This window comes from Atractosteus spatula, chromosome 25 (assembly GCF_055471065.1).
Source record: "Atractosteus spatula isolate fAtrSpa1 chromosome 25, fAtrSpa1.hap1, whole genome shotgun sequence".
Lineage (NCBI taxonomy): Eukaryota > Metazoa > Chordata > Actinopteri > Semionotiformes > Lepisosteidae > Atractosteus > Atractosteus spatula.
The window spans coordinates 6,209,921-6,234,336 of NC_142730.1; the positions used below are offsets into that span (position 1 = coordinate 6,209,921).

The following is a 24,416-nucleotide window of genomic DNA, read 5'->3' on the forward strand; positions in this document are numbered from 1 at the left end:
ACTGCGGCTCAGCCAGTGGCATGTGACTCCCAGCTGCCTGGGAGAGAGAACTGTCTTCGGAGGACATTATAGACACTTTACTTTATAAACGTTGTGCGTTGAAAATGCATTGAAAATGTAGTCACCAAATGGCTCAACCAGTACAGGGACTGGACCAGTCTGGACTGGGTTACACTGTAGCCCTACAGTCCAGAGATCACTGGTCCAGTCTGGGACACACTGTAACCCTACAGTCCAGAGATCACTGGTCCAGTCTGGGCTGGGTCACACTGTAACCCTACACTCCAGAGATCACTGGTCCAGTCTGGGCCGGGTCACACTGTAACCCTACACTCCAGAGATCACTGGTCCAGTCTGGGCCGGGTCACACTGTAACCCTACAGTCCAGAGATCGCTGGTCCAGTCTGGGCCGGGTCACACTGTAACCCTACACTCCAGAGATCACTGGTCCAGTCTGGGCTGGGTCACACTGTAACCCTACAGTCCAGAGATCGCTGGTCCAGTCTGGGCCGGGTCACACTGTAACCCTACAGTCCAGAGATCACTGGTCCAGTCTGGGCCAGGTCACACTGAAGCCCTACAGTCTGGGGATGGGTACAGCTGCCTGCGCTCAGTACTGTGGGAGAGCCTAGCACTGTGTGTGTGTGTGGGTATCCAATCCATGCTGACCTCTGACCTGCAGTGTTGTCAGTATTGACCCAGTAAAGCTCACTGAGTGCCTTGTTCACATTGAGCCTCTGATAATTACCACCCCTCCTCAGGGTTCAATTAGCAACACAATTCGTTAACGGCCACTCTGCACCATCTGTCCCTCACCAAGGTCACAGTTAATGTGGAGGGGAGGGGGTGGGGAGACAGAGGGGGGCGCAGGCAGGGCACCGGGGGGGAGAGAGGCAGAGAGCTGTGATGGGGACAGGCAGGGGGAGTCCGGACATGACTGTTCGCATGAGAGGACGCTGCCCAACACTTGCATGTCAGCAACACCTGACTCTTCGCAGGTCCGACCCCAGGTGACAGGACAGATTGCACAAGCCCTTATGGAAATCACTGACAGGCTGTACCACGCCAGTGGCACTCAGCTTTCTCTCTCCCAGCTCAAACAATAAGCTGCATTGATTCCTCTATCTCTCCATCTCACTCTCTTTCCGTTTTTAAAAATATACACTGGCACTATTCGGCTCTTAAAGGAGATCAGTGAAGAGTATGTGTGTCTTCAAACAAACACTCCTTCATCATCATCAGAGCTGGAGAGTAACTGTACAGACACTCAGTCCAGCTCCTCTGTATCTTCACACTAACACTCCTTCATCATCATCAGAGCTGGAGGGTAACAGTAAAGACACTCAGTCCAGCTCCTCTGTATCTTCACACTAACACTCCTTCATCATCATCAGAGCTGTAGAGTAACTGTACAGACACTCAGTCCAGCTCCTCTGTATCTTCACATTAACACTCCTTCATCATCATCAGAGCTGGAGAGTAACTGTAAAGACTCTCAGCAATAGCATGACCCAGCACAGAGGCGCTGTGATGTAGTACAGAGGGAGTGAGATGCAACACAGGAAAACTGTGGGCACAGATGTAGAAGTTAAAAAATGCACCAGACAGAACATTTGGGATATGACCTCAACATTGTACACAAACACATGTGAATACTCATGGTCTATCTGCATTCGTATAAATTCACGTTTCAGTGAAAATCAACCTTATTGATCCAGCAAACGCTGTGTAAATGGCAGCCGGGGGTGCTGGCTGATCAATAGGGAGTTAATTAGTGGGAGCGTACATGTGCTGTGGATCAGGACATTGAGGTGACCCTGACTTGGCTGGGTGTATATAAACACAGAGAGCTTGAACGGGGCAGCACTCACTCTGCATACACATAGCTCTGCACACACTGACACACCCTGCACTGCACACACTGACACTACAATACCGAGTAGTGCACACACAGATGGGAATGCATGCACTGACAGTAACACACTAACAGTACACACTGACAAAGGCAGTACAGCACACACTGACAGTAGTGCACACAGACAACACACAATGACAGTAGTGCACATAGACAGTAAAGTATACATTGACAGTAGTGCACACAGACAGTACAGCACACACTGACAACAGTGCGCACAGACAGTAGAGTACACACTGACAGCAGTGCACACAGACAGTAGAGTACACACTGACAGTAGTGCACACAGACAGTATAGCACACACTGACAGCAGTGCACACAGACAGCAGAGTACACACTGACAGCAGTGCACACAGACAGTAGAGTACACACTGACAGTAGTGCACACAGACAGCACAGCACACACTGACAGTAGCGCACACAGAGCCAGGTTGTACCTCGTACACGGATCATACTGATATAAGGCCTGTTTCTTGAAAACCTTTATTATTGCACCAGTGTAAAAAGGTGCCCCTGGTTTTCATAGTCTTAACAAATGTCTGAATCTACATATTCAGCCAGAGGCACAGAGAAGATGGTAAAATAACGTGGCCTGCACACACTGTCACCCCCTGCACAAACAGGGCACAGCACTGTGTGGAAGGAGCCCATTGGCACGGCTGGGCTGAAGACTGCAGGAAGAGGAGCCCAGCTGGAGGCTTCGCTCCGGACAGCTGCGGACCAGACCGTGAGTGTGTGTGAGTGTGTGAGAGGGTCTGCCCTGGTCAGGGGTGTACCCAGTCTTGAACACAGGGGGGATGTCTGCATCTGTGTTTGTCAAGAGTGTGTGTGTGCATACATGCCTGTGTGTCTATAGCAGTGTGTGCCTGAGTGTGTGCACTTGTGTGTGTGCCTACCTGTGTGTGTGTGCCTGTCTGTGTATGCACCTGTGTGTGTACCTACCTGTGTGTGTTTGCACCTGTGTATGTGTGCCTGCCTGTGTATGCACTTGTGTGTGTGTACACCTGTGTATGTGTGCCTGTACTGTTATTGTACTGTGCACTGTGCTGTATTATTATTATGTACTGGACCTGTGTGTGAATGTGCCTGCCTGTCTGTTTATGCATCTGTGTGTGCAGATACTATCAATATGAGGACAAAATCTAAACATCAGTCCCTTCAGAGTAGCTCCTGAGAAACAGGTGCTGGGAGGACCAAGGCAAACTGCCTGCTATAGAAACTAAAGGTCGTCTCTAAAGCTCTCCAAGTGCCGAGACGCTGACCCTGCTCTGCTGACATGGCGAGAGCGGAGATCCACTCCAGGTTTCGAGAAAGCAGAATGAGAGGCACAGGGCAGGGCCGGTGTGTGAGCCACTGGGAGCGTTCCTGCTGAAAGTCTCTCCTCACCTTTCTCTCTCCTCAGCTCTCAGGACTCACGGGTCTGTCCTGCTCGCTCTCCCCGGCTGTCTGCTTCCTCCTCAGTGACCTGGGAGTCCACAAAAAGCCGAGAACTGTTTGATATGTTTGATATTCGGTTGCCTCATCACTATAAAAAACAACTAAATATCAGACATATTCCTATAGATCTCTGGCACACTCTGCAATGCCGTGACCTGCGACCTCTGACCTGTGGCCTGGAACCCAGAACCAATGGGTATCACATTCTCTATTTCTCTCTTTATTCAGCAGCGTTCATATGGACTTAGTTTAAATAATAAACAACTTCAGTCTTAAAAAATAACCTTTTTCCTTAATTATTCATAATACTGTAACCCTACAGTCCAGAGATCACTGGTCCAGTCTGGGTCACACTGTAACCCTACAGTCCAGAGATCACTGGTCCGGTCTGGGTCACACTGTAACCCTACAGTCCAGAGATCCCTGGTCCAGTCTGGGCCGGGTCACAATCCTTAAGAGGTGTTGCACAATAAAATGAGCTCCACCAGAACTCTTGGCTTGCTGCCCAACAGCACCACCCTGTGGCCAGCTAAGGGAATACACAGGCTTTTACGGCTCACTGGAAAACTTTTCTGTGGCTTACAGAGATCCAGCACTTACAAAGTGTAACGGGAAGTGTAGTTCAGGACCCTCTGCAGACGGTCTAGTCCGGAAGTAAGTGGAGAAGGACATCCGGGGAGGGTACAGCAGGATCGGGAAGGGTTGACAGACAGGGGGGTGTGGCGGCGGTGATCCGGTGCTCGAGGGGGGGGCGTGGCGCAGGCAGACAATCCAGACAGTCCAAAGGGGGCAACCGGGGCGCAGTCCAGAGTCCAGGAACCAGGGGATCCATCCGAGACAGACAGGGTTAACAACTGGACCGGGATCCGGAACAGGAAAGAGTTACAACGGAGTAAGGAGGCCAGGCGCTCCGAGCCCCGGACTCGGACGGTCAGGACGCTGAGGAGCAAGGCCTGCCCTCGGACTGCCTGCGAGCCCGGGGAACAGGCCGGCCTTGGGGCGCCCATCTCCCAGGGCCGACCCAGGAATAGCGGGAGCGCCCGGCTTAAATCATGAGACACAAAACAGGGGGGAGGTGCATGTGATCAACTAAAATACGAACGGGTCAGAGCGCCCCCTAGAGGAGGGGCGACGACCGTGACACAAAGTGTAACAGAGGTGGAGATTTACATGGAATGTCAGATTATAATACTGTTATTCAAAACGTGTAGAACAAATAATGAATTGTCATAGGTTATAAACATGCCGATACCAAAAATGCAACTGATGACGGTGGACCAGAAGATGAAATAAAAGTCTTCAAATGTGCAACAGCATTTATGTGGTTTTTTCTTTGAACTCTTTATTGGTTTGGATGTGTTATTTTTTTCCATCTCCGAGTTCAAGATGAAAAGCATTTTCATGCTCGCTGGATCTCCCGCCTCCCCAGAGCCAATGTTTGCCAGGGTTGGCTCCCATTGGCTGGCTAGATGCCCTCCCTTCTGTCTTATTGGCTCCAAGGAGCAACAACATCACCTGCACGTGCTGGGCTGACCTGGCCCAGAGTTCCACACCTCAGAAGAGACACCAATAGTTGACATCAGTCAAAAATCCATCATACACAATCATATGTTCATGCCAAGACAGAATCTTCCAAGATTAATTCTCCATTTTACATTAACAATCTCACTGCCAGTCTGGGACAGAGAGCTGTAAAGGAGCCCCAGTCTCACTGTGATCTGTGTCTCTGTTACAGGTAGAGACACAGCCCTTATAGAGTCAGGATATTAATCTCACTGCCAGTCTGGGACAGACAGAGAGCTGTAAAGGAGCCCCAGTTTCTCTGTGATCTGTGTCAGTGTTACAGATAGAGACACAGCCCTTATAGAGTCAGGATATTAATCTCACTGCCAGTCTGGGACAGACAGAGAGCTGTAAAGGAGCCCCAGTCTCACTGTGATCTGTGTCAGTGTTACAGATAGAGACACAGCCCTTATAGAGTCAGGATATTAATCTCCCTGCCAGTCTGGGACAGACAGAGAGCTGTAAAGGAGCCCCAGTCTCACTGTGATCTGTGCTGTCACAGACCTACAGGATGTTACCTGTACAAGAACACACCAGGTGTCAGGAACCTGTCTCAGGCCGCTGTGCCCTGAAGGGGTTGGTGGGGTGGAATGAGTTGGGACGGGGGGGTGCCAGCTATGCGCCCCTGGAGGATATAATTGTGTGTCCTGGATGACTTTGTCCTGGAATTAGGCTGTGATATGAGGGGCTTGCAGAAGGAATCTGTCTTCTCCACAGCTCAGCCCTTTAACCCTATCCCTGCCAGCACTGTCGCAAATCCTGAATTCCCATTGGCCAGCCTGCTTCCCAGGGGAAGAGAATCTGGACTCCTGTAAGATTTCTGCACTTGAGGGGCTGGAGCCCGTAAAAGGATGACAAGAATCTGATCCGGCTCGTTTAGCTCTGTCTGTGTTTATCAGCGTGTGTGTCTGTTGTATCAGTGTGTGGTCTGTTGTATCAGTGTGTGGTCTGTTGTATACGTGTGTGATCCGCGTGTATCAGTGTGTGTGTCTGTGTTTGGGAGTGACAATGTGTGTCTGTGTGTACCACTGTGTGTTTTTGGGAGTGACAGTGTATGTCTGTGTGTCTGTTTGAGAGTGCCTGTGTGTCTGTGTATATAATGTGACAGACTGTGTGTATCAGAGTGTGTCTATGTGTGTAATGGGACTGACAATGTGTAACAGTGTGTCTGTATGTGTGTTTGAGAGTGACAGTGTGCGTGTTTGGGAACAAGAGTGTGCGACAGTGTGCGTTTGTGTGTGTGTGTGCTGTGCTGTCTCTCTCAGTAGTTACACACTTGCCCCCCTCTCTCCTGGGGGAAGGGGGGAGTGACCCCCGATATCACAGCCGCACCCTGGGCCTGACTGGGCCCACCCACTCACCCTTCCTGGGGCTTCTCTCTGGGTGTCTGGACTGAGAGCTCCACTCTCCTGTTCTCCCAGTACAAACCAAGGGAGGGGGGGGGGGGCCGCCCAGATTTGGCCTTCACCCTCCAACCCCTTTCAGCAGGTGATAAATTACTCTTGCCATGACACGTGTGCCTGGGCATGGCGGGGTAGTTATTTTTACAGCTGAGCTGGGGGGGGCAGTTATTTTTACAGCTGACTGGCCTTGAATCCAGCTGTCGTCCTACAGGGCTACTGTCAGGCAGTAAGGTGAGGGATCGAGCGTATTGACCCCCTGGGTCATGGTGGGTCATGGTGGGCATAGTCGGACGGGGGGTCATTATATTAGACACAGCGAGAGTCCGGACCGTCTGTCCGGGGCCGGAGAGCAGAGGGAGAGTCCGGACCGTCTGTCCGGGGCCGGAGCAGAGGGAGAGTCCGGACCGTCTGTCCGGGGCCAGAGAGCAGAGGGAGAGTCCGGACCGTCTGTCCGGGGCCGGAGCAGAGGGAGAGTCCGGACCGTCTGTCCGGGGCCAGAGAGCAGAGGGAGAGTCCGGACCGTCTGTCCGGGGCCAGAGAGCAGAGGGAGAGTCCGGACCGTCTGTCCGGGGCCGGAGCAGAGGGAGAGTCCGGACCGTCTGTCCGGGGCCAGAGAGCAGAGGGAGAGTCCGGACCGTCTGTCCGGGGCCGGAGCAGAGGGAGAGTCCGGACCGTCTGTCCGGGGCCAGAGAGCAGAGGGAGAGTCCGGACCGTCTGTCCGGGGCCGGAGCAGAGGGAGAGTCCGGACCGTCTGTCCGGGGCCAGAGAGCAGAGGGAGAGTCCGGACCGTCTGTCCGGGGCCAGAGAGCAGAGGGAGAGTCCGGACCGTCTGTCCGGGGCCGGAGCAGAGGGAGAGTCCGGACCGTCTGTCCGGGGCCGGAGCAGAGGGAGAGTCCAGACCGTCTGTCCGGGGCCAGAGAGCAGAGGGAGAGTCCGGACCGTCTGTCTGGGGCCAGAGAGCAGAGGGAGAGTCCGGACCGTCTGTCCGGGGCCGGAGCAGAGGGAGTCCGGACCGTCTGCCCAGCACATCATGTACACATGAGAGGCTGCCCCTCTCGGTGCTGATCCCTCAATCCTCCCCGTCTCCCACTGTGCCCCTGGGAATGTGCCCAGGGGTTCTATATTTAAATAAATGACTCAGAGTCCCACAGCTGTCCAGACCCTCTGCAAAACAGACCAGTGTGTAATTAACCTCTCCCATATAATAATACAGTGTGTGATCTCCTGTCCCAGCCTGAGGAACAGTGACCCTGTCTCTCAATAATAATAATACAGTGTGTGATCTCCTGTCCCAGCCTGAGGAACAGACAGTGAGCCTGTCTCTCAATAATAATAATACAGTGTGTGATCTCCTGTCACAGCCCGAGGAACAGACAGTGAGCCTGTCTCTCAATTGTCAGCAAGGCAGTAGCCTGTCTCTCAATAATAATAATACAGTGTGTGATCTCCTCTCCCAGCCTGAGGAACAGTGAGCCTGTCTCTCAATAATAATAATACAGTGTGTGATCTCCTCTCCCAGCCTGAGGAACAGTGAGCCTGTCACATAAGAAGACTATGTCATGCTTCTAATTGAGCTGTAAAGGAGCCCCATGTTTACTAATAGGTACTCCTTTAGCAACACAGTAATTCACCAGTCACGCCAAAAAAAGCTCTGTGCGTTTGAAATCTGACTGACAGGGAAAGTGTGAGAGAGAGGGAGGTGGGAGAGGAGGGAGAGGAGGAGAGGGAGGGGCAGTGTGAGAGAGGGAGGGACGAACTGAGTTGGGGGTATAAAAATCAGATTACAGGGGGGTCTGTAAGAGTTTGGGCATTTCCTCTCTCTCTTCTCCCCCCCTTCTCTCTCCGTCCCGTGGCTCTGCAGAGTGGACAGCTGCCTTCCCCGCTCTCTGTGCTCAGGCTCCTCGCACCCTCGCCAACATGGAGGCCATCAAGAAGAAGATGCAGATGTTGAAGCTGGACAAGGAGAACGCGCTGGACCGCGCGGAGCAGGCCGAGGCCGACAAGAAGGCTGCCGAGGAGAGGAGCAAGCAGGTGGGGAGAGAGGGAGACAGACTGGGAGAGAGGGAGACAGGCTGGGAGAGGGGAGACAGGCTGGGAGAGGGGAGAGAGACTGGGAGAGAGGGAGAGAGACTGGGAGAGAGGAGACAGGCTGGGAGAGGGGAGACAGGCTGGGAGAGGGGAGACAGACTGGGAGAGAGGGAGACAGGCTGGGAGAGGGGAGAGAGACTGGGAGAGAGGGAGAGAGACTGGGAGAGAGGGAGACACACTGGGAGAGAGGGAGACACACTGGGAGAGAGGGAGACACACTGGGAGAGAGGAGACAGACTGGGAGAGAGGAGACAGACTGGGAGAGAGGGAGACACACTGGGAGAGAGGAAGAGAGACTGGGATAGAGGAGATAGGCTGGGAGAGAGGGAGAGAGACTGGGAGAGAGGGAGAGAGACTGGGAGAGAGGAGACAGGCTGGGAGAGAGGGAAAGAGACTGGGAGAGAGGGAGAGAGGCTGGGAGAGAGGGAGACAGACTGGGAGAGAGGGAGAGAGACTGGGAGAGAGGAGAGAGACTGGGGGAGGGGAGAGAGACTGGGAGAGAGGGAGAGAGACTGGGAGAGAGGAGACAGGCTGGGAGAGAGGGAGACACTGGGAGAGAGGGAGAGAGACTGGGAGAGAGGGAGACACACTGGGAGAGAGGGAGGGAGACTGGGAGAGAGGAGACAGACTGGGAGAGGGGAGAGAGACTGGGGGAGAGGGAGAGAGACTGGGGGAGAGGGAGAGAGACTGGGAGAGAGGAGACAGACTGGGAGAGAGGGAGACACACTGGGAGAGAGGGAGAGAGACTGGGAGAGAGGAGACAGGCTGGGAGAGAGGTAGAGAGACTGGGAGAGTGGAGACAGGCTGGGAGAGAGGGAGACAGACTGGGAGAGAGGAGACAGGCTGGGAGAGAGGAGACAGGCTGGGAGAGAGGGAGACAGACTGGGAGAGAGGAGACACACTGGGAGAGAGGAGACACACTGGGAGAGAGGGAGGGAGACTGGGAGAGAGGAGAAACACTGGGAGAGAGGGAGGGAGACTGGGAGAGAGATCTGGGGAGTGACAGGGAGAGGAATATGGGAAGCACAGGGACAACAGAGAAGCATTTCTACTCTGTAGCAATACTGTTCCGAAAAACAGTGGCTGTGTTAGAAAGACTGAGTGTCCCCTGTCTCTCCCTGACCCGTCTCTCTGTCTGTCCCCATCTCTTTCCGTCTCTCCCTGACCCCTGTCCATGTGTCCAGCTGGAGGACGAGCTCCTGGCCATGCAGAAGAAGCTGAAGGGGACAGAGGATGAGCTGGACAAATACTCCGAGGCTCTGAAGGACGCACAGGAGAAACTGGAGCTGGCAGAGAAGAAGGCAGCAGATGTGAGTCTACTCTAGCAATGCCCAGCAGCACTGCATTACAGCACTGCTACACAACAGGGCTGATCTATACTGTCACAACACTGCTACACAACAGGGCTGCTCTATACTGTCACAACACTGCTACACAACAGGGCTGCTCTATACTGTCACAACTTTGCTACACAACAGGGTTGCTCTATACTGTCACCACACTGCTACACAACTCTGCTACACAACAGGGCTGATCTATACTGTCACAAAACTGCTACACAACTCTGCTAAACAACAGGGCTGCTCTATACTGTCACAACACTACTACGCAACAGGGCTGCTCTATATAACACTAGTCCAGCCCTGAACTGTGTTGAAACAAAGTTACACAGCTGTGCTGCATCACACTGCAGAGTTCAACAATACTGTGTCAGAGCCCTGCTACACAACACTGAGGCAAATATGTCAGTACTCAAAGAAAGCGGGGCTCCCCTCCCCACTGGCCCAGAGCAGCTGTCCCAAACCCTTCCTGCCCCCCTCCTCCGGGGGCCCGTGTCCTTCACCGGACGGGACCAGCCCGCATTCCATAATTCCCAGCTGCCATGCGCCAGATTTCCCAGGTTCTTCCCAGAACCGTCCCCCGGCTGTCTCCTGTCCCTGCGGATATTCCTAAAATAGCACGGTGACTGTCCCAATCAGACACGTCCCGGGATAAAAATACGAGATGTGCTGTTAAAATTCGGCCCCGGCGTCTTGCAGGGGGGGGGCTGTCGTGGACTCGCACACAGGAGAGCACAGAGCACTGAGCACCGCTTCGGGTCCTGCAGAGCCACAGCAGAGCATCATTCAGTGTGTCAGTCAGTCAGAGCATCAGTCAGCCAGTCAGTGTGTCAGTCAGAGCATCAGTCAGCCAGTCAGTGTGTCAGTCAGTGTGTCAGTCAGAGCATCATTCAGTGTGTCAGTCAGTCAGAGCATCAGTCAGCCAGTCAGTGTGTCAGTCAGAGCATCAGTCAGCCAGTCAGTGTGTCAGTCAGTGTGTCAGTCAGAGCATCATTCAGTGTGTCAGTCAGTCAGAGCATCAGTCAGCCAGTCTGTGTGTCAGTCAGTGTGTCAGTCAGAGCATCAGTCAGCCAGTCAGTGTGTCAGTCAGAGCATCATTCAGTGTGTCAGTCAGTCAGAGCATCATTCAGCCAGTCAGTGTGTCAGTCAGTATGTCAGCCAGTCAGAGCATCAGTCAGCCAGTTAGCGTGTCAGTCAGTCAGAGCATCAGTCAGGCAGTCAGTGTGTCAATCAGTGTGTCAGTCAAAGCATCATTCAGCCAGTCAGTGTGTCAGTCAGAGCGTCAGTCAGCCAGTCAGTGTGTCAATCAGTGTGTCAGTCAGAGCATCAGTCAGCCAGTCAGTGTGTCAGTCAGAGTATCAGTGAGCCAGTCAGTGTGTCAATCAGTGTGTCAGTCAGTCAGAGCGTCAGTCAGCCAGTCACTGTGTCAGTCAGTGTGTCAGTCAGTCAGAGCATCAGTCAGAGTATCAGTGAGCCAGTCAGTGTGTCAATCAGTGTGTCAGTCAGTCAGAGCATCAGTCAGCCAGTCAGTGTGTCAATCAGTATGTCAGTCCGTGTGTCAGTCAGTCAGAGCGTCAGTCAGTCAGTGTGTTAGCCTCTCAGCCTTCCTGTCTATCAGCCAGTGTCAGTGTCTGTTAGTTGGTCAGCTGGTCAGGCTGTGTGTCTGCACTGTACTGTAGGAGACTGGAGCAGAACCTGGGGCTCAGTCTGGCTAGTGAGAGCTCGTAACACACTGGGTGGAACTGACGTGAGGTGCTCAGCCAGGCTGTACAAATTTGAACTCTGTCACAGCCATGTCCTGTAAACGAGAAAACCCAATACAGCAACTGCGTAGTTATACTTTAAACCACGGCGACTGTACGGCGATGTAGCGACATCTGTTGGTCGGAAGGGAGAAATGTCTGACAAAATCACAGCCAACAAAAAAAAGATCGTGTTCCCCCTGGTGTTCCACACCGGTATTGCAGCCATCGAATTCAATAACATCACGTGTTACGTCAGTCGTGGCATTCCTGCCTCGCAGCGCTGGGGCTGCGGGTTCAGTTCCTGACCCGGGGTGCTGTCTGCGTGGAGTTTGCGCGTTCTCCCTGCGTTCACGTGGGTTTCCTCCCACAGTGCAAAGACACACTGGTAGGTTAAAGGGCCTGTAGGACAATCAGCCCTGGTGAGAGTATGTGTGTGTGTCTGTGTGTGCCCTGTGCGATGGACTGGCGTTGCGCCCAGGGTGTACCCTGCCTTGCACCCGTATTGGCTGAAGCAGTTAGAAAATGGCCTGAGGGGACTGAGAAGAATCAGAGGCTAAACCTGTTCGTTCCTCTAATCCCTGCCAGTCTCTCACCTCTCGCCCCCCAACACATTTAGAAAGGCCACCTGTCCAGCCGGCGGTCCTGGGCCATCGCAGGCCGCGCCATGTGTGGGTGCCCAGATGCCAAGGGCTTTACGGAGAGCTGGGAATGGAACATTCCAGAGGGAGGGAATTTAACAGCCAGAGTGCCGACGTATCCCTTCTTCCCTTCGATGGGACTGGGGCGCCACTCTGTGCTGGGCGTCCTGCTGACAGGAGGAGAGAGAGGAAAGAGGAGACACTCAGTCCACCATCATCATCAGAGCTGTAGAGTAACTGTAGAGACACTCAGTCCAGCTCCTCTGTATCTTCACATGAACACTCCTTCATCATCATCAGAGCTGTAGAGTAACTGTAGAGACACTCAGTCCAGCTCCTCTGTATCTTCACACTAACACTCCTTCATCATCATCAGAGCTGTAGAGTAACTGTACAGACACTCAGTCCAGCTCCTCTGTATCTTCACACTAACACTCCTTCATCATCATCAGAGCTGGAGAGTAACTGTACAGACACTCAGTCCAGCTCCTCTGTATCTTCACATGAACACTCCTTCATCATCATCAGAGCTGTAGAGTAACTGTACAGACACTCAGTCCAGCTCCTCTGTATCTTCACACGAACACTCCTTCATCATCATCAGAGCTGTAGAGTAACTGTACAGACACTCAGTCCAGCTCCTCTGTATCTTCACACTAACACTCCTTCATCATCATCAGAGCTGTAGAGTAACTGTACAGACACTCAGTCCAACTCCTCTGTATCTTCACACTAACACTCCTTCATCATCATCAGAGCTGTAGAGTAACTGTACAGACACTCAGTCCAGCTCCTCTGTATCTTCACACTAACACTCCTTCATCATCGTCAGAGCTGGAGAGTAACTGTACAGACACTCAGTCCAGCTCCTCTGTATCTTCACACTAACACTCCTTCATCATCATCAGAGCTGAAGAGTAACTGTACAGACACTCAGTCTACAATCCACACTCACACTCCTTCATCGTGTGTATGGACAAGGCCTCACCTTGCTTTTTGGAATGATAGCGTGTGTATCACTCAGTCTGTTCCATTGCGCAAGAGCCCTGCTGTGTGTTGGGGGGGGGGTGTTAGCAGAGGCGCCCGGGGGCTGTTCTGTGAGCTGCAGAGGAACAGGAGGATCTCACGTCTTCACCGACGGGACGGGACACGTCCTGCCGAGAACCCCCAACCCCCCTTCGTGCCTGCGCCGTCGGGGGGGGCGGAGGGGTTTCTCAACCCCTTCAAGCACACGGAGGTGTGGCGCTGTGCACCCGCTCCGCCTGTACCGCAGCATCGCTCCGGGAGCCCACCGCTAACTCCAGACGCACCGGAGACAGACCTGCGACTGCAGTACTAATTAAAACAGTATAAACACCGACTGTGCGGTGGCTCCAGCGGTTCGTATCCCGCGGCCGGCAGAGGAATCCTACTCCGTTGGGCCCCTGAGCAAGGCCCTTAACCCCAGCTGCTCCAGGGGTGCTGTACAATGGCTGACCCTGCGCTCTGACCCCCAGCTTCTCTCCCTGTCTGTGTCTCATGGAGAGCAAGCTGGGGTCTGCGAAAAGATAAATTCCTAATGCAAGAAATTGTATAGGGCCAATGAAGTGATCTCATACACAGGCTGATAAAGTGATCTTTAGCTATTTGGATTCCAGGATGTGGATGTTTCTGTGTAACCCTTACACTCCGAATTCACTTATTTTTAATTTGATTTTGACCCACTATCTAACGTATTATGAAACAATGTTTTGGGGGAAAAAAAGTCTGGATTTCTAACTGCACAAAAGAAGGAAAAAAACTCGGTCGAATATCGGTTTTTGCCGTTACCTGCGCGTTACGGTGTGCAGTAGGGTGAACGCTCCCACCTGTCCTGGTGACGTAACCAGCGTCTGCCCGGCCCAGCCCAGCCCAAGCCGCGGGCGGCGGGAGGAAGTACGTCATCTTCCGGTAGGGCGGTGCAGGCCGGAAGTGTGCCGAAGGAGGAAGCAAGGAGTGAGAGAGTGTCTACGCGTGACGGGTGTGCGAGGAGACCTTACCGCTTGACTTAAAAAATAAGTTATAAATTCAATTAAAATAACCCCGCAGTAAGTCGCTCTAGAGGCCGGGCGCTGCTGTTTGTTGGCTTATTATACACTCGGGACAGATTATTTCTTGGCTTCTTCGGCACGATACCGCTAGCGGTTTTTCTTCATTTTTTTTTGTAACTGGAAAACTTTTTGCAGAAATCGTGCGAGCTAAGGACAAAACGCCAGGCCGGAGCGCTCCTTGTGTGTGTGTTTTTTTTGGATCGCCTGGTCGAATACAAAGTAAGCCTTGCCGACGTCCCCCTCCTCTCCAGCCGAGCGGAGCGGCGTGTCTCCTCCCGGCTCTCTCTCTCCTCGCAGAAGTCGCAGCAGGGCGCTCAAGCCGAGCTCGGGCTGTGAAGCGGCGGCGCGTATTCCTTAAGCCGTGTTTCAAAGCAAACGGAAAAAAAAAAAGCCAAGCCTCTCCCACCCCCCCACCACCACCACCATCACCACCACCGCCACCAAGCAAAGCGAGTGCAGAGCCATGGCCGGAGCCAACAGCATCGAGGCGGTGAAGCGCAAGATCAAGGTCCTGCAGCAGCAGGCGGACGAGGCGGAGGAGAGAGCCGAGGTCTTGCAGCGCCAGGTGGAGCAGGAGAAGCGGGCGAGGGAGCAGGTAAGAGCGGGCAGAGAGGGGGGGGGGGGAGAGCTCTCGCTCCCGCTCCCCGTCCTAGGGAATCCACGACGTGGATCGTTCTAAATCGCACCGTGTTAACGGACCCCCACCCCCACCCCCCCTCCTTCCTCCTCCGCCTGCGAGGCGAACTGTCTTCCGCGATCAGGGACCCAGCCCGATCAGGCCGAAACGCCCGGGCGCGGCGCGGCGCAGCTCCGCTCGGTCCCCCGGCCGGCCCCGGGGGAGACTCGTCGCTCCGGACGGGCTGGGGGGTTTTCTGAGGCGGATCGGTCCGCGCCGTTACAGTGGCGACGTTTCACAGCAGAAAGAAGAGGTGGCGGTGGCGGTGGCGGTGGCGGGGGGGGGGGGGTCGAGTCTCCACGCCCGGCTGGCGCTGAGGAAGCCAGCGCCTTCATCATTGCGCTGGAATGTGTGAAATGGTTTTTGTCGGGTGTGGGAGTGGGGGGGGACGGGTCCGCTGGGTCAGATGGCGGGGATAGGCCGTTAGTCGGTGGTTTCTGGACTGTGTTTTGAGGGTGAAAGTGTGTGTGTGTGTGTTTGGGGGGGGGTGATAGGGGTGAGAACCGCAAACCCCCCCCTCCGTGCTGGAATCTGAAAGAAGCTTCGCTGCCGAGAGGAGAAGCGCAGAGAGCGAGGCGGGCTGTGGCCGGGGGAGGTGGAGTGGGTGTGAGCGCGCTCCCGAGATTTGTGGGGTTCCCCGCGTGTTCCGGTGGGTGAAGCGCGACAGGTCTGAGCGCGGGTGCGTGTGAAAGGACTTCACGAGCTGGTTCTGAGGGGGGGGGGGGCGAAACGGTTTTTGCTTTTCTTGAAATGGGGGTATTGCGCTTTGTAGACAGCGTGTGGGAAAAGAAGAAATTGGACCCCCGTAGGAGACGCATCGCCCCCTCACCCCCCCCCACACGAACCCGCTCTGCTTGAAACCGAGTCGCGGTTCTGCCCGGTACCCCGGCTGGGGCTCCTTCGCTCCTCCAAAATGGTTGCTTTTGCTAACGCGGGGGAGCGATGTGCCGAGTGACCGAGCAGAGCGGCGGCGCCCTTTCCTTCGTCGTGGGGTGTGGGCGGGTAGGCTGACCCCGTTTTCTTCCCGTCCCGAACCCAGAAATGCCCGGTTCGGCGGGGGAGCATGCAGGCGCTCTGCCAAATTCCTCCCACTAGCAGCCTGTCTCACCACAGGACAGGAAACCCTTTCATGTTGACTGGAAATCCCTAAATCATGGGGTGTCTGTTACTGGGGGGTTCTGGTGTCTGGAGATCCTGGGTTCTGCCGTGCTCTCCCATCCCAAGCTCTCTGTTGTTAATTATCTTAATTAGTGGAGAGATTGGTACGCCTGTATCCCAGCTCTGGGGTACAGAGAGGTTCTCGGCTAACTGTCCCTGACTGACAGAATCAGTCCTCAGGAGCAGCCTGTGTATGAGATCACTTCATTGGCCCTATACAATTTCTTGTATCAGGAATTTGTCTTTTCGCAGACCCCAGCTTGCTCTCCATGAGACACACAGACAGGGAGAGAAGCTGGGGGTCAGAGTGCAGGGTCAGCCATTGTACAGCGCCCCTGGAGCAGTTGGGGTGAAGGGCCTTGCTCAGGGGCCCAACTGAGTAGGATTCCTCTGCCGGCCATGGGATTCGAACCGGCAACCTCACAGGCGCAGATCCTGAGCCACAGAGCTAACGGAGCACAGATCTAGTCTTCCACTGAGTTACGGGCCGAGCTGTAAGCTCTGTAGGTTTCTCGCCCTGGCAGGCACGCTCTCCTTCCCAACAAGCCCGTCCCCCGCTCGGTCCGTGACTCACTGGAAGACGAGATCTGTGCTCCGTTACGCCTGGTTGCGCCTAACGAGGACGAGGGACTGGGCTAATTGTTTAATTGGCAGCTGGGGCTGGCACAGCCGCCAGCCGGGGCCCGGCCCTCGGGGAGCCGAGAGGAAGGAAGTGGGCGACGTCCCCGCGGCGCTCTTGCCACAGACACGCCAGCTCTAACGGCCTCCGTCTTCAGGAAGCTCTCTGCCGTTGGGCAATCGGCGCTGCTGCCGGCCCTGCGAGGGGCCTGTCTCTGCGTCCGCGGCGGCCGGCGGTGTCCTGTTGTGGCACGGGGGGGCCTGCAGCTGTGGCTGAGGCCGCCTGAGCCGAGAGTCCTCCCATTTCCTTACTGTGCCCGTTGTGCACAGTCATATTGTGAAAAACCCCTCCTGTTCCTGTGTCTCTGTCCCTGGTGGGGGGGGGGGGGTAGCCCGTGGCTTCGATTACAAAGCATTCTGGGTCTTTTCAGAGCTTCTTTAACGAGCCTCGGGCCTTTCTGACTGGCCGGGGCGAAGTTATGTCGTTCCCTTGGCTGAAGGGCCTCTGCAGAGTCCCAGCTGAAGCCCGGATAGTGTCCGCAGCACAAACAGCGTTTCAGCATTGCAGCTCCATCCCAAGATCGGGAAGCACGTCTTTACGCAAAGGGTAGCGGGGGAGTGGAACACGCTGCCCTGCCGTGGTGTTGCAGCCGATACCCTGTGTCTTTTCACGAAAACGGCTGGTTGAGGCCCTGGGATCAGTCGGGCCGGACAGCTCCTCTTGCTTGTCCCCATTCCTGTGTTATCAGCGCAGTGTGGGCATGGAGCCCTGCGGCTGCTGCTAAGACCTGGAGCGGGTCAGACTCCCAGAAGAGCTGCTCGAAAGGGGGAGAGCCCTCCTGTAGGTGTCCCACAGCTTCAGGAAGCTGAGGTGTGGGTTAGGAGAGCCGGCCTCAGGCTGCAGGAGATGGTTTAATGAGTGGAGAGTTTTTTGGTGCTGTGGCTAGCAGAATGGGGCAGCGTTGTCCCCGGGTTTTCCATCACCCTTGTGTGATCAGCACAGGGTTAAAGGAAGTGACACGCTTCACTCACAGGCCTGGGTGACGTGCTGATTAAAGAAAATGACTGGTTTTCTGAGCTCAGCCCTTCTCTGGCAGGAGAAAATGGCGGATCACTTTTTCAGTCTCTCTAGCAGTGTCTCCAGTCCAGTCAGGGGTGTGTCAGTGTGTGAAATCAGGGCGAGTGTGAGAGGAGAGGGACAGCAGTGTCTCTAGCAGTGTCTCCAGTCCAGTCAGGGGTGTGTCAGTGTGTGAAATCAGGGCGAGTGTGAGAGGAGAGGGACAGCAGTGTCTCCAGTCCAGTCAGGGGTGTGTCAGTGTGTGAATTCAGGGCGACTGTGAGAGGAGAGGGACAGCAGTGTCTCTAGCAGTGTCTCCAGTCCAGTCAGAGGTGTGTCAGTGTGTGAAATCAGGGCGAGTGTGAGAGGAGAGGGAAAGCAGTGTCTCCAGTCCCGTCAGGGGTGTGTCAGTGTGTGATTTCAGGGAGAGGGGCAGCAGTTTCTACATGAGTCATGTCTGATTGTGGAATTGCTGCAAACATTAACATCCTCTTTCAGTGCTCAGTAATCTAATAATAATAATTGCTTACACTTATATAGCACTTTTCTGAACACTACACTCCAAACCGCTTTACAGGTAATGGGGATCCCCTCCACCACCACCAATGTGCAGCCCCACCTGGATGATGCGATGGCAGCCATAGTGCGCCAGAACGCTCCCCACACACCAGCTATCAGTGGGGGGGAGAGCAGAGTAGTGTAGCCAATTCATAGTTGGGGATTATTAGGAGGCCATGATTGGTAAGGGCCAATGGGAAATGTGGCCAGGACACCAGGGTTACACCCCTACTCTTTTCGAGAAATGCCCTGGGATTTTTAATGACCACAGAGAGTCAGGACCTCGGTTTTACGTCTCATCCGAAGGACGGCGCCTGTTTACAGCATAGTGTCCCCGTCACTATACTGGGGCATTAGGACCCACATGGACCGCAGGGTGAGCGCCCCCTGCTGGCCATTAGTGATCACACTAATCTAGTGTGATCACCTCTTCCCTCTCAGTACACACAGATATTACCCACTTGTGTCAGTTCCCCACTCGCAGCAGACTGTGTGCGTGTTGCCCACTCGTGTGTGTGTATGCGTGCGTGCGCGCGTGTGTTGCCCACTCGTGGCAGTGTGGTCACTCTCTCCCCGTCTCTCTCTCTCTCAGGCTGAGGCGGAGGTGGCCTCTCTGAACCGCCGGATCCAGCTGGTGGAGGAGGAGCTGGACCGGGCTCAGGAGCGACTGGCCACCGCGCTGCAGAAGCTGGAGGAGGCCGAGAAAGCTGCCGATGAGAGCGAGAGGTCAGTGTTTCACACTGCAGGTGGTGTAGACTGGCATTTCACAGCAGTCTGATCCACTCCAGGTTCTACAGTGCTGTCGGACTCCTAGTGTACAGCAGTCTGATCTACTCCAGGTTCTGCCCTGCTGTCGGACTCCTAGTGTACAGCAGTCTGATCCACTCCAGGTTCTGCCCTGCTGTCGGACTCCTAGTGTACAGCAGTCTGATCCACTCCAGGTTCTGCCCTGCTCTCGGACTCCTAGTGTACAGCAGTCTGATCCACTCCAGGTTCTGCCCTGCTGTCGGACTCCTAGTGTACAGCAGTCTGATCTACTCCAGGTTCTACAGTGCTGTCGGACTCCTAGTGTACAGCAGTCTGATCCACTCCAGGTTCTGCCCTGCTGTCGGACTCCTAGTGTACAGCAGTCTGATCCACTCCAGGTTCTGCCCTGCTGTCGGACTCCTAGTGTACAGCAGTCTGATCCACTCCAGGTTCTACAGTGCTGTCGGACTCCTAGTGTACAGCAGTCTGATCCACTCCAGGTTCTGCCCTGCTGTCGGACTCCTAGTGTACAGCAGTCTGATCCACTCCAGGTTCTGCCCTGCTGTCGGACTCCTAGTGTACAGCAGTCTGATCCACTCCAGGTTCTGCCCTGCTGTCGGACTCCTAGTGTACAGCAGTCTGATCCACTCCAGGTTCTACAGTGCTGTCGGACTCCTAGTGTACAGCAGTCTGATCCACTCCAGGTTCTGCCCTGCTGTCGGACTCCTAGTGTACAGCAGTCTGATCCACTCCAGGTTCTGCCCTGCTGTCGGACTCCTAGTGTACAGCAGTCTGATCCACTCCAGGTTCTACAGTGCTGTCGGACTCCTAGTGTACAGCAGTCTGATCCACTCCAGGTTCTGCCCTGCTGTCGGACTCCTAGTGTACAGCAGTCTGATCCACTCCAGGTTCTGCCCTGCTGTCGGACTCCTAGTGTACAGCAGTCCGATCCACTCCAGGTTCTGCACTGCTGTCGGACTCCTAGTGTACAGCAGTCCGATTCACTCCAGGTTCTACACTGCTGTTGGACTCCTAGTGTACAGCAGTCTGATCCACTCCAGGTTCTGCCCTGCTGTCGGACTCCTAGTGTACAGCAGTCTGATCCACTCCAGGTTCTGCCCTGCTGTCGGACTCCTAGTGTACAGCAGTCTGATCCACTCCAGGTTCTGCACTGCTGTCGGACTCCTAGTGTACAGCAGTCCGATTCACTCCAGGTTCTACAGTGCTGTCAGTCAAACTGCTCCTGCACTGAAGTCTAATCAGCTCTCATGTTTAACAGTTTTGTCAGATTCCCAGTGTAGAGCAGGTTAATCCACTCCCAGGTTTTACAGTGCCGTCTGGCCCACAGCCCACAGCAGTCCGACTCCCTCCTCCTGCCTGACTCCTGGGCTCTCGTGTAGCGGTTCGTGCTCAGGCGGGTTCCGGGGCTGTCTGGGTACATCTGCGCTGGGAGCCGTGACGTGTTGCCTGCGGAGCCGCGGTCATTCTTTTTGACTGGGAGTCGCCCTCGTGATGTTACTCATAACGGCCCCCTGTTCCCACTCGGCTGAGGGCAGTACCACGCTCTGAGTACAGGAACGACAGCCTAGGCGCCACTGCGTTCCAGCTCTGGAACAGTGCGGCTGTGACCGGTAGAGGGGGTGACGTGGTAAATTGAGTTTGAAAGTCACGTAGAACAGAAATCCTATTGCTCTTCGGCCCCTGTGGGCTACCGTTGCCGTAGTTGAGCAGTTTGCTGACGGAATTGATCGATGAGCCCGCAGGCTGGGGTTCGGAAGACTTACGGGACAGAGTCTCTCCGCCTTCCCTGGACACGGAGACAGAAACTGGCCTGGCCTGGCCTGAACTCCCCGCAGCTCCGTTTTTGTTGACGGATGAGCTATCCGATCCTGCTTCTGGAGGGCCTGGAGCGTCTGCAGTTCTTAATTCCGGCTGAGCTCCTGACCTCGGCCAGCTCGTTATTGATTGTTGAAGGGCGATGAGACTGCTGTGAAGGGGTGCTGGTGGTGTGGGAAAGTCAGCCTGCTCTGTCTCTGTCCCGCAGGGGAATGAAGGTGATTGAGAACAGGGCCCTGAAGGATGAGGAGAAGATGGAGCTGCAGGAGATCCAGCTGAAGGAGGCCAAGCATATTGCTGAGGAGGCCGACCGCAAGTATGAGGAGGTGAGTCGGTCCTCTCAAACACCACTATCCGCCTCCCGGAGCAGAGAGAGAGCCAGCCCCCCTCCTCCCCCCTGGAGCAGGGAGTGAGCCAGCCCCCCTCCCCACCATCCTCCCGTAACCCTGGTCCTGATGTTCCTCTCTCTCTCTCCTCAGGTGGCCCGCAAGCTGGTGATCATTGAGGGAGACCTGGAGCGCACAGAGGAGAGAGCCGAGCTGGCAGAATCGTGAGTCGCTCTCCAAAACTCTCACATGTCCCTCACAAGCTGAGACTGACCTGCTCCTCCTACGACTGTACACACTACCTCACACAGGACAGTCCCGTCTGGGACTGACCTGCTCCTGACCCACACGGGACAGTCCCGTCTGGGACTGACCTGCTCCTGACCCACATGGGACAGTCCTGTCTGGGACTGACCTGCTCCTCCTATGACTGTACACACACACCCATACACCTCCTTGCCAGGCTAATTTCTTCTGAAATAAGAGCTGGGGGACCTGTCTCCGAGGTGCAGACTGAGCTCTTCCAGATCTGCTTTGATGCAACCAGGCTTGTGCAGTGTCACCCACCTTGTACAGAGTACAAGTACAGAGCTCAGAGGCCTGGACAAGCTGGCTCCTGAGTGCAATGGCTGGTCCAAGAGCTGATGATATTGACTCTTGGAAATGACCCTGCGGGGGGGGGGGCGGCGGCGGAGGTTTGCTGGTGTCGGCGGGGCGCGGGGGCGCTTGCGTGTGATGTCACGTCTGACCCATGACCACTTCATGCATCGTAACAGTGTGACGCTCTCTCTCCCTCCATTCCTCCTCCTCCTCCTCTTCCTCCTCTTCCTCTGCCTGCTGACTCGCATGCCATGGATGTCGCGAACACCCCATCCATGCTTGCTCCTCTTCCTCATCCCACCTCCTTCCCCTCTCTGCACGCGCTCCTCTGTCATCTGACCCACTAACAGCAAAGCCCGGATGCTGGAGGAGCAGCTGCGAGGCTTCGACCAATCGCTGAAGTCCCTGCAGGCGTCGGAAGACAAGGTACCGCCCCCCTCTCTCCCCCTTCCCCTCCTGCTGTCCAATCAGAGGCCTTGTTTCCACTCAGTAAGAAGGTCCTGGCATCAGTCTTTCAGCTACACATGGCGGACGGGAGGGTACCCCGTTGGTGTGGTGATCAGGCACCAGAAGCCATGAGCAGAAGGTGGTGTCAGAGTCCCAGTTGGGTCCAGTTCAGGGTGCCTGCGGTGTGTCTGCAGGTTGTTTGGGCCTTGAAAGACGCCTGGCTGCTGTCCTGTCCTGTCCAGTCCTGTCCCGCGACCCCTCGCTGACCCTGTCCCCTGCGTGTCCCGACCTGCCCCACCCCACCCCTCCTCCTGTCCCGTGCTCCTGCCCTCTCTGGTCCTCCAGCATCTCTTCCCTGCGCCTCGGCCCCGTGTGGCAGGAACGCCCGGCGGCCCCTCCCCTGCGCCGGCTGCGCCCGGGCGGCTCTCTGCGGGCGCTCCGCGGCGGGAGGGGAGGGGCCCGCGTTCGGGCCGGGGTGCAGATCTCGGGCTCCCCCCCCGTCTCTCTGTCTCTCTCTCTCGTCCTGTGTTCGCGTCTGCGTTCCCGGCGCGCGCCTGGCCGCCCAGTCCGCTCCACCTGGGGGTTTTCCGTGGGGAAAAGACGCCCCCGGTGCCGAACCGCTGCAGCCCCCCAGGTTCGCCACCAGGGGGCAGTAGCCTCTGGTGCTGCAGCAGCAACACTGAGCGCCAGGGGCGTCGCCATCTTGTTCTTCGGTAGTGTTAAAGCTCTCGGTCAGGAGACTTTCTCCCTTTCGGCTCAGTCGGGATCCAGTCTCCTTCCTGCTGGAACGTGTCCTGCTCTGTTCAGGGTGCTCCTGGGGAACGGCGACTCCTGCGAGAGTCCGTGTCCGTGACAGTGGCGGACGAGACGGGACTTCCTGTCCAGCCGATCAGATCGATTTCCTGACAAAGGGGGAGCCCCTCTCCGCGGGTCTCGGAGCGGCCATGCCTTGCCTCCTGTTTTCATTTTCCGCCCGTTTCCTCGTTGTAGACCTTTCCCACCTTCTCCTCTTTAATCCGTCTTTTCTTCGCTCCCCTTTCCTCTCTCTCTCTCTCTCTCTCTCTCTCTCTCTCCCCTCCCCCCCCTCGTTTCTCTGGCCGCGCGTGTCTGTTCATCCTCCACGCCGAAACCTTAAACCCTGAAGCAAATGCGCTGAGCTGGAGGAGGAGCTGAAAAATGTCACCAATAATTTAAAGTCTCTGGAAGCGCAGGCCGAGAAGGTAGGAGAGCCCGTCCTGGGGAGATCAGCATGAGTGTCTCTCCCGTGTGTCTGTTCGGTGTGTGTGTGTGGGGGGGTATGAGCCCTCGTTGTCGAAGGATCGACCTGACCCCCCGGTTTTCTGATAGGCAGAGGAATCTGTCGGCATGCTGTGCCCCTGTGTTGGTGGGATGCGAGTTCGACACCTCCTCGGGAAGCGTGCCTGTGTGTGGGCGTGTGTGCCCACACCTTGCGATAAACATCAGCAGGTCTCTGGAGGGGCTTCAGGAAAACCGTAGTACTAGCAGCCATATCACCCTGACACTCCCAGCCGGCAGCCCCACTGGAGCTCACTGGTCAGTACCTGGAGGGGAGACCTCCTGGGAAAGCTAAGACTGCTGCTGGAAGAGGTGTGACCTGTAGGGGGCGCTCACCCTGCGGTCTGTGTGGGTCCTAATGCCCCAGTATGGTCATGGGGATGCTATACTGTAAAAAAGGCACTGTCCTTCGGATGAGATGTAAAACTGAGGTCCTGAGGTAGGGCTGTTACCCCAGTGTCCTGTCCAAATCTCCCCCTGGCCTTTTCCAGTCATGGCCTCCTAGTAGTTCCTGTCTATGAACTGGCTTCATCACTCTGCTCTCCTCCCCACTGCACGCTGGTGTGTGGGGAGAGTACTGGTGCATCATCCAGGCGGGGCCACACACTGGTGGTGGTAGTGGGAATCCTGGGAAAGCAGTTTGAGTGGAGTGTCCAGACAAGCGCCATATGATTGTAAGGAATTCATGTCCACTGTGTTATAGGCGCAGGCGTGGTGTCCCCGATCTCTCTGGTAAAAGGTGAATTATTGCCAGTTCTGCAGTCGATGTGCTGCCTGTAACGGAGGGTGCAGCACACCCCTCCTAATTGCCCTGGCCTCTCGTTTTCCTGAAGCACTCGGCTCTGCTGTGTTCGGACCTGCATGTACCGCAGAGTTTGCGTGGCACGGATTTGCAGAG

General features: G+C 55.5%; 1 protein-coding gene across 12 annotated transcripts in view; it reads left to right on the forward strand.

The window, feature by feature from the left end:
• The first annotated feature begins 8,084 nt into the window (after nucleotides 1-8,084).
• LOC148815243 (tropomyosin alpha-3 chain) overlaps nucleotides 8,085-24,416 on the forward strand; it is a 28,007-nt gene continuing 11,675 nt past the window's right edge. For 3 of the 12 annotated variants that reach the window (XM_088905476.1, XM_088905473.1, XM_088905475.1), the window contains exons 1-6: nucleotides 8,086-8,350; nucleotides 9,592-9,717; nucleotides 18,859-18,992; nucleotides 21,058-21,175; nucleotides 21,329-21,399; nucleotides 22,126-22,201. In XM_088905476.1, the coding sequence (XP_088761602.1) occupies nucleotides 8,237-8,350; nucleotides 9,592-9,717; nucleotides 18,859-18,992; nucleotides 21,058-21,175; nucleotides 21,329-21,399; nucleotides 22,126-22,201 (639 nt within the window). In that variant the 5' untranslated portion in view covers nucleotides 8,086-8,236. Of the gene's footprint in view, nucleotides 8,351-9,591; nucleotides 9,718-14,066; nucleotides 14,795-18,858; nucleotides 18,993-21,057; nucleotides 21,176-21,328; nucleotides 21,400-22,125; nucleotides 22,202-23,366; nucleotides 23,443-24,416 lie in introns of those variants that run through there. The other 9 variants (XM_088905483.1, XM_088905479.1, XM_088905482.1 and 6 more) reach the window with 5 other exon arrangements.